This window comes from Halictus rubicundus, chromosome 18, assembly GCF_050948215.1.
Source record: "Halictus rubicundus isolate RS-2024b chromosome 18, iyHalRubi1_principal, whole genome shotgun sequence".
NCBI lineage: Eukaryota > Metazoa > Arthropoda > Insecta > Hymenoptera > Halictidae > Halictus > Halictus rubicundus.
In genome coordinates this window covers 2,370,995-2,389,034 of record NC_135166.1, presented here as the reverse complement: position 1 = coordinate 2,389,034, position 18,040 = coordinate 2,370,995, and the positions used below count along the sequence as shown (strand labels likewise).

The 18,040-nt window shown below is 43.5% G+C and overlaps 1 protein-coding gene across 4 annotated transcripts in view; it reads left to right on the top strand.

Moving 5' to 3' along the window:
- LOC143363041 (uncharacterized) overlaps positions 1 to 16,808 on the top strand; it is a 382,608-nt gene extending 365,800 nt beyond the window's left edge. For 2 of the 4 annotated variants that reach the window (XM_076803644.1, XM_076803645.1), the window contains exons 10-15: positions 1,059 to 1,287; positions 5,452 to 5,550; positions 8,776 to 9,114; positions 10,525 to 10,740; positions 13,030 to 13,180; positions 14,149 to 16,808. In XM_076803644.1, the coding sequence (XP_076659759.1) occupies positions 1,059 to 1,287; positions 5,452 to 5,550; positions 8,776 to 9,114; positions 10,525 to 10,740; positions 13,030 to 13,180; positions 14,149 to 14,894 (1,780 nt within the window). In that variant the 3' untranslated portion in view covers positions 14,895 to 16,808. The remainder of the gene's footprint in view (positions 1 to 1,058; positions 1,288 to 5,451; positions 5,551 to 8,775; positions 9,115 to 10,524; positions 10,741 to 13,029; positions 13,181 to 14,148) is intronic. The other 2 variants (XM_076803646.1, XM_076803647.1) reach the window with 1 other exon arrangement.
- The last annotated feature ends 1,232 nt before the right edge of the window (positions 16,809 to 18,040 follow it).

Sequence of the window (18,040 nt, the reverse complement as noted above, 5' to 3'; positions counted from 1 at the left end):
ATTCTCGACGAGTAAAGATTTTTTTATCTTTTATTGGTTATTCGAAATTTTTATTTAGATGAATATTTTACCCAACTCTGCTTTCAAGTGCTAGAGCTCGATCAAGATTAAGCATAGTAAGCAAAGACATACTTGAGTGGTACCAACGTCGACAACTCGCATAGCGACGGTCCTGGCGAGTCGCGAAAAGGCTGCAATGGCCGTCTGGCGCGAACGCGTCGCGCACACGCTGTCAATTAACATTTTCTGATCCTTCTCGTCCATTAAGGGGACCAAATACTTTTCGTGAATGGTTTCTTTACCAGAAATGTCTGTAGAATGCATTCCTGTATAGTAAATTCCTGCTAGATAAAGGATTTTTCACATAAATACAAAAATAGAGCGTACAAAGTACCCGCGTCGGCACATTTTCAAACTTTAACAACCATTTACAACTATTAGGAAGTACATAAAAATATAATTGACTATATGAATATGTAGAGGAGAGTCCCCTCTATCTCTTGACTCAAATTTGAACTTTCTCGCGTATTTAGTTTTTGCGTAACACGTCGTTTCGTATCAAAATCGGGCATTTTTACAAAAACCAAAATTTTTCGAAAACGTTGCGTGATGGAGCAATTCTACTTTCAGATTCGGTTTTAGGATGACAAAGTGTATAAGAATCACCCAACAGGTATTGCAAAACTCGAAAAAAGTTTAATTTTGTTGGACAGTGTAATCAGCAATGAGTAACGTGTAAAATGTCGACGGGTACAATTTCATTAAATAATGGAAAGGTTTTCCATTGAAGTCCTTGATTAGTAGGTTGCGGATTTTATGCATTTATGAGAATTTAAGGCAGTAGACCATTTTTATTTTGTCAAAAAATCCGCAATCTGGTCAATGCAAATAGATTTGGATTCTCCAACTTTAATGTTCTAAAGATAGAGGAAAAATTATTGGCAACCGGTCCCCTTTGTGAATGTACAGTTATCCGAGTGTAGAGAGAGAGAGAGAGGTTACGTATTTTTAAGTGTCGCGTGAGAGTTATGGTGCTGAAAGTTGTAAATACGTTCTAGAGTGTGCTACACGCTGAATTTGAGGCCAGAGAACAGAAGCGAGGGTGTGATATCGCTTCGGACAGCTGGAGACATCAGTTTACCACGAGATCGTTCTAGGAAAGGAGCAAGTTCGACGATGCGAGGACTTATTGTACCGCAAGGTCACAATAATCCACCCACTATCATACCACTTACGCACTCGAGAGCCTCTCGAGAGAGCGGAGATTACGCGAGCAGCGACGTTCAGGTTAGTTTGCACACGAAACCAGTTTCTAGAAGACACTGAACGCATATTTATCGAAGGGGAACCATAAGTGTGTGAAGTCTCTCGCCTGTTCGCGATTATTTTCAGTTCTGCAGTCCCATGTGTGTACTCCCATCGACGTGTCACGTCTAGATACGTAATCGACTGTGCGAATTACCGGGAACACGATTGGACCGTGGACTCGTATTTTCCGAATTATTCTAATTCGAATTGATTGTATTCACAAGACAAAATTTGTTTGCTATTTTATCAATTCGGATTCGCTCTGTAAGAAAGCATTTTCTCCGAGAATGTGTTACACAAAGGCAATGAAAATATTGTGGAAAGTTAGATAGGACGGCAAGAAAAGTACGTGATATTATTTAAAAAGGAAACAACAATTTGGAATGGCGAAAACTTCGTTTTTGAGGGATTGCGATATTATATTATTTTCTATAAATAAGGAAAGATAATATTATCGTATTAGTAAACGTGTCCAGCACAAGTAGAAGCGGTAAGCAATAGTCAGACACGTGATCCAACCGCTTCGAAAATTTGTATCTCCGACGGTGACGCGTACGGTGTTGTCATTTTTTGGGGAAACCGTCGAGATGACGGCGACGCAGTCCTGGTTGCACGTCAAGGCGTGATTGATTTAATTTCGCTGGTGTAAAGTGTAAGCTCGAGACTGTCGACTGTGTCGGTGAACACGAGTAGGAGTTACCAACTTTCGCCGGGTGATCTACACCCTGGCCATCCACCCTCGCAACAGTCGTTACGACCACCACCACGAACAGTATCATAACTATCGGCACACCGACATCGCGAACAAGCCAACATTTGACCCAATCACCGCTTGCCGCGATTACAGTCGATATAACATTTACACACGCTCTCGCCGATACTGCCGACATTACATTACTATTGTCGGAACGAGCGCGGTAAGTTCATAAGCATAGCTGACTGACTGTACGCCGAGAGTTTCGCCTAACTTCCAACGTTTCTGTCATCGGTACAATTGGCAAAAGTTTCGATCCAACACCCCCTCACCTCCATTCGAAAGTTTGCAAAATTGGCGAAAGTTTCGATCAAGAATTTTTCTGTTCCGATTTACGTGAAAAATGTCGCTGTTGAAAATGTAGAAAATTAAATTTGGCAAAATTCGAAAGAATTGACCGTTTTATCGATCATTGTCGGCGGCGTAGCAGCCAAGAAACGAGTTTGAACGATGGAATTGGACGCAGCGTGTGCGCGGGCCACAGTAAAGCAAACAATTAAAATGCATTAAACAGTGAACGGGCACGGGTTACGATTCGTTTCTCTCGGAACGGTTCGCGGGAAAAAATTAAGCAAACGACACACACCGGATCTAAAAGGCAAAGTTCATTTTCGCTTATTATATTCAAGATTTAAGCTTAATACGAATGCGAGGGGTTAAACAAACCGCTTCGGCTTAACTATTCCAAGCAATTCGCTATCTTCTAACGTCGAAATGCGATTATATTCCGCGGAACACCTTCCTATTTACCTAATGGAACAGAACCGGAGCTGCATACTAATCCATTTAGTTTCTAGTTGCGCGTATGCAACACCGTTCCAGAAATTTGCGTACGGGTATACGTTTCGGCTATTAAACTTTTACCCGCGCGCGCGCGCCGACACATTGAACTCTCGCGAACATCAACATTTTATCAACATCCTCGATCGCGGACGCCACGGAATTTCTTCGGATTAAACGCTTCGGATTATGCGAGCACAGGTTAGGTATGCGAAACATTTTTGTCGCAGTATTTTTTAACGAATACTTTTGGAATTTCGCGCTTGTACTCATTTTTTCGGTACGATTTTCTATTCAATGTTTTTCTACGATTCTCTCCGATTTCATCAAATTTTTACAGAAACACGCATCGGTTTAAAAATGTCATATTATTTTTAATAATAAATGGGGCAGTACACGCGAGGTACGAATAATGTTAACCAATAACACGATCCATCGGCGTACTAAATTGAATAGATATTTTATGAAAGACGATCAAATTATTTCTACCACGATTTATGCATGTTTAACGTTCGTTAAACTCGGCGATCATTCCCAAGGGATTATATTCAAGGTTCAAAACAACCCGAAACGCAACCACACCGCGTAACAGTTTAGGTACATTAATATTCGGATTTATAATTTACGAATAATGACATAAGATTGAATAATGAAATATTTATTCGGAATAATTTTAGTGGTGCATCTATTGATATTTACTGCAAACATTTGCCCTATATTATTAATTATACGATGTATAAATCCAGTGTGCAACCTGCACGTTGTATTTGAAACTAAATATTCATGGATTACGCGGTGTTCTAATAATAAACGATGTATGATCGCTAATCTGGGGTGTATCTAAAACGTCGACAATTTCGTAACCGAGTAATTTCGCAGTTTTCGATAAACTGCTTTTTCTATATTATTAAATGAGTTGTTTCGATTTCACGCGACTTTCACGGGCATTTTGAACGAACGAAAAGTTAATCGACGGGCGCTCGGTAATCGGTGGAAAATTTGCTAAATCCACCGACACGTTTTGTCGTTGTTTCTCTAAGTGTTCACCGAACGGAACGTGGCAGAATTTTGCAAATTCTGAATTGCGTGGACGCGCACAAGATTTTTTTTTTATTTTCTTCTCCGTACACGGCGCGACGAGTTTACTGGCCGAGCTTCATGAACTTTAGAGCGAATGGCTGAGAATGCAATTTTCCAGGAACTTAATTCAAACTTTTGGAACGTCTAACACACTGCTCTCAATTTCCGCTACAACTTAGGGTGCCTTATTGCAAGCGCTTCGCGTTATTAACAATGAAACAAGAGTTTGTACATAGAGACACGATTCCGGTTCACGAGGGAATGCTCCACCTGAAACTTCCACGAGGCATGTTTAGATAGAAATTTCATCAATCTTGTTTATTCTCTTCTTACTACTCTTAGCGTGATTGGGTTCTTTCCATACGTGCATACCTGTTCACACAGTTTCTCGCCAGTTATTATACAGGACGGCCCCGGTATTGACGGTACAGGGGGGGGGGGTTACATGAGAAAACGAGTCGAAAATATGGAAACAAATATTTTCGTACGAAGCTTCGTTTTCGAGAAAATCGAGTTCGAAAATCGTTATTCGATACGAGTCGTCTGACGCGTCTGATCATGACCAGCCAATTCTACTTCCAGCACATACTATAGCACCCTATGGATCTCTAAACTCGATTTTCTCGAGAACAAAGCCTCAAAAATTTCATTCTTTATTTCTTATTTGTTTTTTCGCGCCCTCCACCGGTGTACCATCAATACTGGGACACCCTGTGTATTACGCACACGGAACGCACCGTACGAGTTGAACATACACAGAACATTATACAAGAATACTCTGTCAACACTACGGGAACATTAATGACAGTGATGTTACAACGGGTGTAACGATTGTCTCGCTGACATGACCTCATCGTGACTCGATTTTGAGATTGTATTTAATTTAAAAAAGACTGCAAAATTATTTTTTTCAAAATTAACCCCTTGCTTATAAGGGTTGAAAATCTGAAGATAATCCTCGGAGAAATGATCTCGTCAAGTTCGCGTCGGTGGATCGTTAATCGAAACCTAAAATGGCCGTTGAGTAATGTTTTAAAGGTATTCTCCGTAGCGAGTGGTGAACGGTTAAAGATCGATTAGTATCGAAACGAGTTACACAGAAGGTGGTGGTCTGCGAGACGTTCGTGATCGGCCTTCGTCACTCGAACGAATTAGACGCGGGAGAAGAGCAAACAGGACAAATCGCTTAAATGTTACCCTAATTTTCTGATCCCGAGAGCTCACAGCATGCACATATATTCTGGGCTGATCCTTTGTACGTGCACGTATGGTATATTACTATTTTTATATCCAGCCACACACACACACAACAGGCACAGACACACACACACACAGTGATCCTTGACTCTGTCGAGTTGTTGCTATAATCGATGGTGCCCTGTATAGGTTCGATTGTCGATCTTAGCCACCCCGTCACGTAAACGATCGATCTCCTCGGACACAGCACCGTTGCCCTAAACTAAAAGCCCGCTTTTCTCCTTTTACATTTGCGTGATTAGAATCAGTCTCTGTGAGTATCAACGTTTTAGAGCCGGAGTAGCGGCGAAGAAGGACTGTCGCCGAGCCAGAGCAGCGACTACGAGGATCAAGAAGAACTTGAGAATCAGCACTCCGCCACCGTACACACAGTACGTGACATATACAACTCCTCCTTTCACAAAATGTCTCCTTTTCTTTCTTTCTTTCTCACTCTTTCTTTCTTTCTCTCTCTCTCTCTCTCTCTCTCTCTCTCTCTCTCTCTCTCTCTTTCTCTCTTTCTCTATCTCACTCGCTCTTTCTCTCTATTTCTCTTTCTCTATACCCTTCCGTTGCACCGGTTAAGTGTTGCATGATCGTGGCTACGTAGAAAACACCATCTCCTCCCTGGCTGTGTAGTAGATACGACTAATCGTAAGTAGCGCATACACACGGTGAAATGATGCACGGTGTTGGGTTGGTGGAAAAGCGATGTCTGTCATGGAACGCGCGTCCGTGTCATCGATGACTTTCCGGGGTATTCTACTTTCGACCACATTGTAGAATCCACAGAAGACCAACCATGGTCGTCGGTGTTAGGTTGTATCGGACACGCGGCTCAACAGGTCTTTACAATCGGTTCAGCTCGAACGAGGCACGAAAATCGGAGAAAAATTTAGGGGAACGCTCCAAGAGCGTATGCCACATATATGACAGAGTTCGTTAGAAAAAGTACCATTTTTGTGAAGCTTTCTCGTGTTTGTAGCCTTACTTAGTGCAGTGGAAAAGTGTCCACTATACGTACTGAAAAGGAATTAGATTCGCTAGCTTCTCAGGATTTAATTATTGCATTAAAAGGAAAGGAATTAATTCGTTCGTCGACGTTTAAACGAGACAGCGTGGCTCTTGACGTCGAGGAAAATTTGCAAACATTTAGCTGTGAATGTGTATTAAAAAACCGTGGAACGTTGTAGACGGGGTTCAGTTTTAAAACTGCAGCAGCAACGTCGTTTTTTTTTTTTCGCTCGCGCAGTTGATCCCAAAGCAACTATGCAATTTGCGGATAACACAAATGGACTTTAAAGCAGAAGGAAGTATCATAGAAAAGAATATATTGCCTTCATACAATTTCTGTTTCTTTCGGAACGGTGTATATACCGTGTAACGTATATGTACTGTCTGTAATAACTGTGTTGTTATTAAAATTTACTTCGCCCGCGTTTTCGCAAAAAAGAAATGCGCTCGGAAAAACTTCTCGCCCGGCAGTGCACATTCTTCTTTATTCAGATGATCGTCGAATGCGAGGTGTAAGCTTGCAATGTTGTTCGAGTGCTTGGTCAAATTTATTTGCGTTAATAACCATCGCAGATCGATATATTATTTTGATTATAATTGAAATAGTAAGAGTGCTAGAAAGTATATCGTTTCTATAGGATGTCTTAATGTTTTAATATAAATTTGGTTGAACTTCACCTTGGCAAACCAGAAATTCTTAACTTTTTTAAATATAGTCTTGTAGATCCTGACGAGAAAATTCCAAAAATCGAAGTTTTGAGGCGAGGTATCCACTGGTTCAAACGTTACGCGTGTTTGAAGTCGAGCGATTTTAAAACACGCACGACTTTGGAGCCAGTGAACTCCTCGCCTTGAAACTTCGATTTTTGGCATTCTTTGGACAAGGTGTACGGGGTTATGTAACAAAAAGTTAAAAATTTCTGGGTTGCCGAGTTGAAGTTTCATTTTGAAATTGCTGTTTAATCAGCGAAACATAACGGTGCAACTGTCGACATTGCTTTCTCACTATCCCAACAAAGTTACACCACTAAATCGATAGTCGAAACGTAAGAAGCTTTATTTGGAAATTTCCAGCATTTTGTCCCTAATAGTTGGATAAATCACACTTCGATGTCAGTAGCGGCCATCCTCTCACTTTCCCTGTCGACAAAAACCGTCCATCCTTCTACAATTAATTTCTATTTAATCATTATTTTCATTCTTTTTCTCACAAAGTGTCGTTTCCTCTCGAGCATCGTATGGCGATTCCCACGAGTCCACGTGAACGAAACCTGTGTTTAAAAATTAAATTACGATTTTTGTTTTTGCGCCCTAGAAAACTACACGTTCTCGATGCAAAAGGTAGTTAATTCCTGAACATTTCTACCTGTCATACAATCACAACACGTGCGTCTACTCCACCGACAAGTCGACAACGACATCGTGCAGGCTCGAAACCGAGGTTCAACGGGCTTCGTGAATTTTTCACGACTGTGCCCTTATATATATATATATACCTATATAAATATTATATATATATACGTATTATCATATAATTGTTGCATGTTCTTAAAACTTTGCAGAGCAACAAAAGTGTCCTGTTGATCCTACACCTTTTGTAAAAAGACTTCACTCATCGATTTCTGCCTCGATCGAACAGCTCCGCGAGACGACTAGTTCGTCACAATAATTCAAAACTTTCCTTCGAAATTATGCCATTTCTTCGTTCTCTCAACTCATTCACTCCAGTTTTTATTATGCTCATGCAGATAAAAAATTCTTTTGCAGTTGCGGGTGACAACATGTCCTACAAGCTTCTTCTTCCGAGACGCTCTCACTACCACCGCTGTAACTCGGATAAAAATTATCACAATTCTTCCAAAAAATTCGAGTACATTCTCCAAGTACTGGTGCACGAATCTGCCCAGTTTGAAATTGTAATTCTCAGTAGCTTTGCTTTAAAGAATTCCCAAAGATTGCCTTTGGCAGAATTGAAATTGTAATTCTCAGTAGCTTTGCTTTAAAGAATTCCCAAAGATTGCCTTTGGCAGAATTGAAATTGTAATTCTCAGTAGCTTTGCTTCAACAAATTCCCACAGATTGCCTTTGGCAAAATTGAAATTGTAATTCTCAGTAGCTTCAAAAAATTCCCAAAGATTGCCTTTGGCAAAATTGAAATTGTAATTCTCAGTAGCTTCACAAAATTCCGAAAGATTGCCTTTGGCAAAATTGAAATTGTAATTCTCAGTAGCTTCAAAAAATTCCCACAGATTGCCTTTGGCAAAATTGAAATTGTAATTCTCACTAGCTTTTCTTCAAAAAATTCCCAAAAATTGCCTTTGGCAGAATTGAAATTGTAATTCTCAGTAGCTTCAAAAAATTCCCAAAGATTGGGGCATAACGATTATTCGAATGCTGGTTCAAAAACATTCGGTAATTAATGTATTAGTTGATCCAAGCGTGAGATTGGAGAACGGTCGCTCGCGCGGCTGGTCGATCGAGAGCGAGCGGCAGCAACTGTTATGAATTTCCTCTTTTGACTCGCGTCGGTGTCGTCCACGCCGAAGAGAGAGGAAGGTCCCGTTGGTTCTTCGGCGTGCTCGAAATCCTGTTGAAATTTTCAGTCCGAGGCTAGCGTGCTGCTCGAGGGCGACGCCAGAGCAAGGATCGCCGGCCCGGCGAGGAATTTGCGGCACGACGTGCAACGAAAGATCTCGAGGCTTCGACAGGACCGCGCATCCTCGGAAGCGTTCCCGTGCAGCGCCAGCAGCGTCGAAAGTCTCCCGAGTGGAAGCGGATCCAGCACGCAGGCGCTCGTACGCGCAGGAAGCAATCATAGTTCGATATCCTGCGAGGACAGAGACGCCATCAGCCCTACCGCCACGGGACCCGTCCTCTGCAGGGCCAGGGCGCTCGTCGACTACACGCCCAGCCCTTACGACAAGGACGCCCTGAAATTCAAGGTCTATGTCTTGCCCGTTACTCTATTCGCTCCGTAACTGTCGCGTCTTAGGGTCTGCCGAGCGACAGTTATGCAAGGTATAATAAGGATTTTAAGGATAGGGATATAAGGATTACAAGGATACCAAGGTATAAGGATTTTGTTAGTGTGTCGAGAAAGAAATAGGGACTGAGCGAGCTTTTAAATTGCAGAAATTGAAATTCCTTATTTCTTTATTAATGAAACTTGCAAACTAGATGAAGTATGACTGGAAAACTTGTTGCAGTGACTTCGAGCATGATGCGATATTGTAGACGAGTTTTTGTTAACAGTATTGTGAAATGGTGATGAAGTGTTTAGAATTGTCTGACAATGAAAAACACGAAAAATTCTGGAAATATATAAAATTGTTGTGGCAATTTCTCAACGATCCAGATTTTTTTGTAATGGTAAATTATGTCGCGAGCAATCCGATATACTGGAAGGACCGTTTTAATTTTGTTAATCTTTCAGACAAATTTGCAGAAAGGCACCGTTGAACGCAGACTGCGACAGAAATTGATCTGCAATGTAAAATCATGCTGGATCGCATTTGAAGAAGTTTTCCAGCTACACACGTCCATACTGTTTACCAGCAAAACTAACTATGACCCACTTTTTATGTGATTTGATGGATACTCTTAACAAGCCTGTATTTTCATGTCGTCGCCGGGGGCAGTAAAATTTTTTATCGAGCAGCATATGCGCGATATGAATTTAATAAACTTAATGGAATCGAACAGTCGCGGAGACCTGTCTGTCGAACCGCGAGCAGTTAAAAGTGACAATTTCGTAGAGTACACGACACGAAAAAGTATTTCCCAGTAGAACCTAAAATGGCTTTCGTTCTACAATATTCGAGATTAAATTAGTGAAAAATCTGCTTAGTCAATTACTTACTCGAAATTGCAATGAACTCGACAATTTAAAAGCACCGAAACACCATCCTTTAACAGTTTAATAATTCCCAGGGAAAATAAATAAGATCAACAATTCTACATTTAATATATCCGATATATGTCCATAACAGGGGCCTATCTGACATATATCGGCAAGAAGATACTATTATTTGATACTTTGAGATTCACACTCCTCGGCAACCTCGAGCTTTAGGTTAGGGGGGATAGTTCTCGGACTTTTATCGGCTAGATATTTGCGACATATATCGAAAAAATATTGTAATAGGCTTTCGAGTAATTTATTCGGGTGACAGCAGTGCCGGGTGGCTATTTTTAGCGACGAATAATGAACTTGACAAAGCCGTGCAGACGGTGCGCGTGTCATGGCGTCGCGTCGCGTTCAATTCGCGAAATTGCATGGTGGGAAGTGTCGTCAAGGACGTTGCGCGTCGGTGGTATCAGGGAAACTGTGAACGTGGTGGTTTTTGTTGCAGAAGGGAGACATTATCGACGTGGTACAAATGAACAAGAGCGGTCTGTGGAAGGGTATCCTGCACAACAGGATAGGCCACTTCAAGTTCATAAACGTGGAGATACTGAACGACAGGGTTCCGAGGCGCGGAGATGCTGAAGGGCGGGGGAAGTGGGGCCTGAGGTACAGACAGAAGCCCGGTTCCGTTCAAGAGCTCTTGCAGAGAATGAATCTTCAGGTGGAGAGCAATATCTTGCTACGACTCGAACAAACTGATTCCCATTTGCATTGCTTCGAATGCAAAGCAGGGAGTCCGCTTTTATACCTCCTGTGTTTTCCTTTCTTTTTTTTTTGTCCGTTCGGTTTTTTCTTCTTTTTTCGTTTTCTTCTCTCTCTCTCTCTCTCTCGCTTTTTTGTTTTCGTTCGTTCGCCCGGTCCCCTTTTCTTTTCATGCGTGCACCTCCGCCGGTGCGCACACGTATCTTTTATATCGCGTATAAATCACAGTTACATCATAAATCCTGGCCGCGAGAGGTCCCTTTCTCGTCAACCTCTTTCCCGCCTGTGCCTTTTTGTTTAACCGGTGTTTGAATCGATCCCATTGATACGCTCGCGATCAGCCGTTGCGAGAACGTTAGACCTCTGCTCGTTCGTTTTAAAGCCGCCTTCCGAAACTGCGATTTGTTGTTGAACTCTCGCGGGGCTTGCCCCGGAAGCGATCGAATCATTTTATGCCCCCGTAAATAAAATACACGCGCAGACACCGTATTAGGTGAAATCTGTATCGGTGGGACCCGGTGTCGGTGATTCCCATGGGGCCCCATTCATTCGGAGCCGCCGTGCCCCGCCTTCGTGGATCATTCACAAACTATCAGAATACATTCTACTCGCCAAAATTACCTCCACCATTTTCTACACACTTTCTCCATCTTGCAAGAGGTCAGTGTGCAAATTCGTTGACCCTTCCTTCTGTGATTAGTTATACACAATTGGAACATATTCCACTGTGCGAAATAGTCTCCACCATTTTATATACACTTTCTCCAGCTTGCAAGAGGACAGTGTGCAAATTCATTCTTTTACCCTTCCTTCTGTGATTATTTATACACAATTGGAACAAATTCCACTGTGCGAAATAGTCTCCACCATTTTCTATACACTTCCTCCATCTTGCAAGAGGTCAGTGTGCAAATTAATTCTTTTATCCTTCCTTCTGTGATTATTTATGCACAGTTGGAACACATTCTACTCTCCAAAAATACCTCCACCATTTTCTGTACACTTTCACCATCTTACAAGAGGTCACTGTGCAAACTAATTCGTTGATCCTTCCTTCTGTGATTATTTATGCACAATTGGAACATATTCTACTCTGTTAAATTACCTCCACCATTTTCTGTACACTTTCACCATCTTGCAAGAGGTCACTATGCAAACTAATTCGTTGACCCTTCTGTGATTATTTATGCACAATTGGAACATATTCTACTCTCCAAAAATACATCCACCATTTTCTACACACTTTCACCATCTTGCAAGAGGTCACTGTGCACATTAATTCATTGACCCTTCCTTCTGTGATTATGCACAATTGGAACATATTCTACTCTCTAAAATCACCTCCACCATTTTCTATGCATTTTCTCCATCTCGCACGCGATCGATGAATCTCCAATATGGTGGTTGGAAGATTTGAGTTCGAAATAAAATGGAACGCTCAATAAATAATTTTCGTTTTAGTGTACCAGTCTTATCGTTAATCGATAGTTGCGAGGACTTTTGTCATTGAAATTTAATCTACGGAACGGAGATTACCTATTTACGAGTCGATAATCGACTGATCTTTAAAATTAGATAATGTATCTACGAGAACAAAGAAAATTTTTGTTCCCGCTGTGAACTCGCGCGTAGACAATGGCCGGAGAGTTGCGTGAAAAGTGCTGTAAAATAGAATTAAAAATGCGGTGGTTTTCTACGTTGCGCGCATCGGCGAGGAGAAATAGGAGACAAAGGGGAGGGGGGGGGGGTGGCGTTTGTATGAATAGAACGACATCAATTTTTATATTTCCATATTAATCTCGCTTTATCTCGTGTAATATACAGCAGTGTTCGCAGGGCACGAAAAAGGGACAAAGGGCGTATTATGTGGAACGCCGTACAATTTCAACAGGTCTCGTAGGAACTTGAAAACGTCTTTCATTCGCCGTGGTACAGATTTGAGTTTTAGCTGCGTCCTGTCAAAGAAGTTGTCAAACTTTTCCGTCTCCTCGAAAACGGGATTTTGTCGCCGCAATTGTAGTCGCCGGTTTCGTAACTGTGTTCGCAAATTGTTCAAAAACCCTTCTACCGTTAAGTCACTCTTAAACCAAAAATCGCGAACCGTCGCATTCCACGGCGATCAAAAGATTTCGCGTTTCGCGGGACGAGATTGGGAAAATAAAAATTGATCGCGACACTTCACCGAACAAAAGCTAGGAGACGGTGTATCGACCATGGTAACGTAAAATCGAATAATGCTTCTTCGCAGGAACATATTCCCGTGTTTGTCTTGAACGGGTACGAGGATCTGGAACTCTTCCGAGAAATAGAGCCCGCGGATCTCGATTATCTGCGCATACACCAGCCGGAGCATCGCGCGAAGATACTAACTGCTGTGCAACTGCTGCACGATCTTCAATGTAAGTATCCCAACCGGCAGCAATGATCAACGAGCAACGAGTACAAAACCAGCCCTAGAACCATCGCTTCTGCTTCACATTTTAATCACCTTTTTATTGCCAACACTGCCGAACAGAAAGTGTGACACTGCTACACATTATTCTATAAAAATTACACGACCGAATTTATTTCCATTTCTCGTTTGAGTGGAGAAATTTATTCAACACTGGAAGTATCTCCTTTTTATTTGGAAGAATCACCTTCTTATTCTCAACTCTGACACTGCCGAGCAGAAAGTGTGACTGCTACACATTATTCTATAAAAATTGCAGGACCGAATTTATTTCCATTTCTCGCTTGAGTGGAGAAATTTATTTAACACTGGAAGTATCTCCTTTTTATTTGGAAGAATCACCTTCTTATTTTCAACTCTGACACTGCCGAGCAGAAAGTGTGACTGCTACACATTATTCTATAAAAATTACACGACCGAATTTATTTCCATTTCTCGCTTGAGTGGAGAAATTTATTTAACACTGGAAGTATCTCCTTTTTATTTGGAAGAATCACCTTTTCATTCTAAACTCTGACACTGCCGAGCAGAAAGTGTGACCGCTACACATTATTCTATAAAAATTGCACGACCGAATTTGTTTCCATTTCTCGCTTGAGTGATGAAATATATTTAACACTCGAAGTATCTCTGTGATTTCAATAATTACAAAATTAGAAACCGTGGTTCCCGCAGACGGCGACACAGTGTTTTCTCGATACATGTCAAGAACACGGGTCTTGCCAGTGACATATACCGTCCAGTATTATATTTACACTCTTCTTCCGAGGCCTCTCGAGCTTCGAGGCTCCTCCGAGATAATAGCCCGCGGTAGTGGTGATAGTTCTGCGACATATATCGAGAAGAGACTGCACCTACGAACGCGAAAGAAGAGATGTCGCGTGTTACACGTCGGTGTTTGTTCTGTCCGAACAGCGGGAAGCGAGGGCGATTTAGCGTCGAGCTCGGAGGGCGACGAGGTCAGTCGACTGGTGTTGACCTCTGGCCAGACATCCGGCCACTGTTCACCGTTTAATCGTCGGCAGTTCCCGCGGGACTCCGGTTGCTACGACGCTCACAAGAATCCGACGAGCCGGCGAACGGTCAGCCCGGAATCGACGGGCTCGAAGCTGTCCAGGGAGAACAATCTGGACGTGACCACGGCCACGAAGAACATCGGCGGCGGCTCGAGCATCGAGGGCGGTAGCGCGTCCGACGGCAAGGACGACTTTCATCCTAACATCCCCATCACCGGCGGTGCCATGGCCGGCCAGAAAGACGGCCATTTCGACAAGTCGCCGTTGCTGCGCAGCGGAGGCGGCGGAGGCAACATGCGCTACATCGCGAAGAGAGGAAACTTCGGCGAGTCGGTGGTGATCGAGGACGAGGGTGGCCAGAAGCTCGGCAACATGGTGAAATACGTGGTAGGCAGCACCGACATCGGCCTCGAGGGCTCGGGTTCCGTCGCCGGCCTAGGACAACGGGGATGCGTCAGCGAGAAGTCGAGCGACTCGGGCGTCAGCTCGTCAAGCATCAGCTCCGCGCCGCCGCCGAGGGACAAGGCTCTCGCCAGCGTCGCCTCGGACTCGCCCACCAAGAACTTCGGCAACTTCACCAAATCTTCGCCCACCTCTCAGCCGACCAACAGCAAAGGTCAAAACGGCGACGCCAGTTACCCGTGATAAGGGCCAGCCGGAGACATGATTTACGATCGTCCGACGCTGTAGGGTAGACGACCGGTACTCCGTGGAACACCCTGAAGACTCGCCCCCGGAAGTTCTATGGAATTCTTTCGTGCGATGAACAACGGTGAACGAGGGATTTGTTAGGGATTTTGTTAGCTCTGCGAGGATGGACCATCGCTGTCCTACAACCTTTGTGATCAATTAGTGGGCGATCGTTTAATACTTTTTAATGCTACTCTCTTCTGAGATCAACTACTGACTATTTATCTCGGTACATTTTTCAAACGACTCCCGGGAAAGGAGGCTGCAATACGGGCATTTTTCACGACAAATAGGACACCACGGTTGCTTTGAAATAATCGTTTAAAGAAAGGGTCCATTCATTTTTCCGGAAATTGTGTTTCTCTGTGATCGTTAGGTCTTAACTTCCCTTCGGCACGACGACTGACTGACTCATAAAAATTGAGAATTAAGGCTTGCCGTTTCACGATTGTCTTTTAGGCTTCGTTAGTTGTTCATCGAGATCCCGCCGTGTTCCACACTGCCCTACGTTTGCCCTACAAGCTTCCGACGAAAGCGTCGTTTCCGACACGCTCGGGGCAGCGCGAGACTTTGCGTGTTGTATGCAAACGTACGACGTCGATGGGATTTGTTCCGCTGCTGTCGTAAGTACTCTATATTTAGCCGGATATAGTCTCTAAATTTGACGCGAGTCCAGCCGAACGCGCGGCGGGCCGACTTTGAACGGGAGATGCTTCTCGGGGCGATGATTGAAATTTGAAACTGGCTCGACAATACCAAAGTACGGTTTCGAAGTTCCCCGGTAGTCCGTCAACGGTGGAAGAACACGAGACGCAACACGAAAAAACCAGACTGTAGCTTCTTTCATTAAACAACACACGGAAAATCCACCGGGATGTCAACTAGTTCCCTTTCCCGGTTGACAAACCTCGCCGGAGGTCGAACCAATTTTCTAGATCATTTTATACGATGCTTTTGATACGTCTCTACGTTCTTTAATGTCGTCATCGCGTGTCGCCGAACGCATGTTTTCAATTTAATGCTCCAGAAGACACAGGTAACATTGTAGTTTAGACTCTCTCGCGAAAATTGATTGTCCGGCTCTGATGACTTCGTTACCCACTGGTACTACCCCTTTGTTGGTGTTATAATTCGGTCTTGAGGGGCACGATCAACCCTTATTTAGGATTTTAATTTAGAAACACTTTCTTGGAAAAATCCACGGTTTTCGAGTTGGTGGAGAGTTGAAGGGCAACTCGGAGATTCTATTCAAACAATTCTTTTAGCCCTTTGCCCACCGGGAGGCTGTTAATAAAATTCTGAATGATTGCCTTACATCGCAATTTCCAAAAACTGATTAGATCCTTAGCTGTGTGTTATAAGGGTTCTAAAAGGAATGAGAAAAATTCGAAATCTTTTAAACGCGCGGTTTCGCCGATTCAAATCGACTGATAACATCAAGGAGAAAGGGGGGTTTTTGTGTTCTAAAACCATGATCCTATGTTTCTGTCGTTGCCTTCGACAGAGTCTCGTTGTTCTCGTGTCGCAGCTCGTAACGCGATCGTCGCGGATGGTAACGAGGGAAGAGTGCTCGAAACGATTGGTAAGAGAAATTGGTGAAACAAACGCGGGGCGCAACGTGTTTACCCGCGCGCGTGTTCCGCGCGTATCCTCCTGTATCGGTTTTCTATCCGAAATCCGAGCACGGGCCGCCCGCATCCCCCCCCCCCCCCCGACGGGATCCTGTAAATATCACGGAACAGGGGTTTCGTTTGCTTTAATTTCTCGCCCGATATAATAGAGAATTGTATCTTTCAAATACATCGGATCGAAAGAAATAACGAGGTGCCTTGGTGTACCCTTTGTTGCCTTAACGATCCTTTCTCCTCGTTTCTCTATAATCAAAGGTACGCTGCCGCCCGAGAGCAGCGTGTTCTTCTTTTGCCATTCGCGCGCGCGAGACTTTCGACTTCGTTTCTTCCCACCTCGATTTCAGGATCGGTGGGGGTGGCCTAGGAAGGGAGGGGGATGTACTTCATTATTCCCGTTCTGAATTTTTCAAACTCCCCCGCTAAGAGGAGAGGAGAGATACCTTCGGGAAAGGGGCTCCGAAGGTGTAAAAAAGGCAAAATTTAAGCAGTTTTAACGAGGAGAGCGAGCAAAGTTTCTCTCGACGTTCGTGCGAAATGCGGACATTTTCTTTTTTTTTTTTTTCTTTTTCTCTCTCTTTTCTTTTTCGGCGAGAAACGACGCGCCCGGGGGAGGGGAGGGGGGGGGACGGATCGAATTTGAGATCCGCCAACGCACGTCACTGCCGATCGTTCGCGACGCTCGTCCGATTGCATAACATTCGTAGCTCGTAATCATAATCTTTATCGCTAACAGTAAACGATAGTAATAACGTTTAAGGGATATTATGTGATATAGTAGCAATATACGCCCCCCTTCTAACAATATAGATAGATCAAGCAAAAGGCCTGTAACGGAAAAAGACCTTCTTCGCAGTTTACCGCATAAAGAATAGGCGTTGAGACGTTAAGAGGCGCGCAAGGACAATGGTATCGTTTACGATTTTCGAGCGTGCAACCGTCGAACGGACAATTTAGCAGGACATTTTTAAGCAGATGGGCCTGATTCAGTTCGATCGACGAAAGGACTGATTTTTCAATTAGCCACACCGTTTAGGTTCAAGACTGCTTTTCTACGAGATCGAAACACACTCCTCATCCATAGACGACTATAAGCTCCCACGTTTTCTCTCGATGTATACCGATCACGAAAATACGTACGACGAGCGAACCGAGCGTTTAGCGCGAACCTAATCTCGCCTGATAAGCGCGGAGAAGCTAGTTTGATAAGTGCGTGTCCCATGATTTCAGATATCCACGCGCAGGGCTCTATATTTTGTTTGCCAGTCCGCTGAACGTTCTTGCGTTAATGTTTCAGCGCGCGACGCTTGCTACAGAGTTGGGTAAAATAGTGACGGGAGAAATCCGGCATCGACTTGCTCGCTGACGTAAGTATCGAAACTGTTCGGAAGCTCTTCAATCCGGCGTCGATCATGCTTTCACTGGACCACGGATCCTCGCGCAACATTTTTTCCTACGCTATTTCGCTGAAAA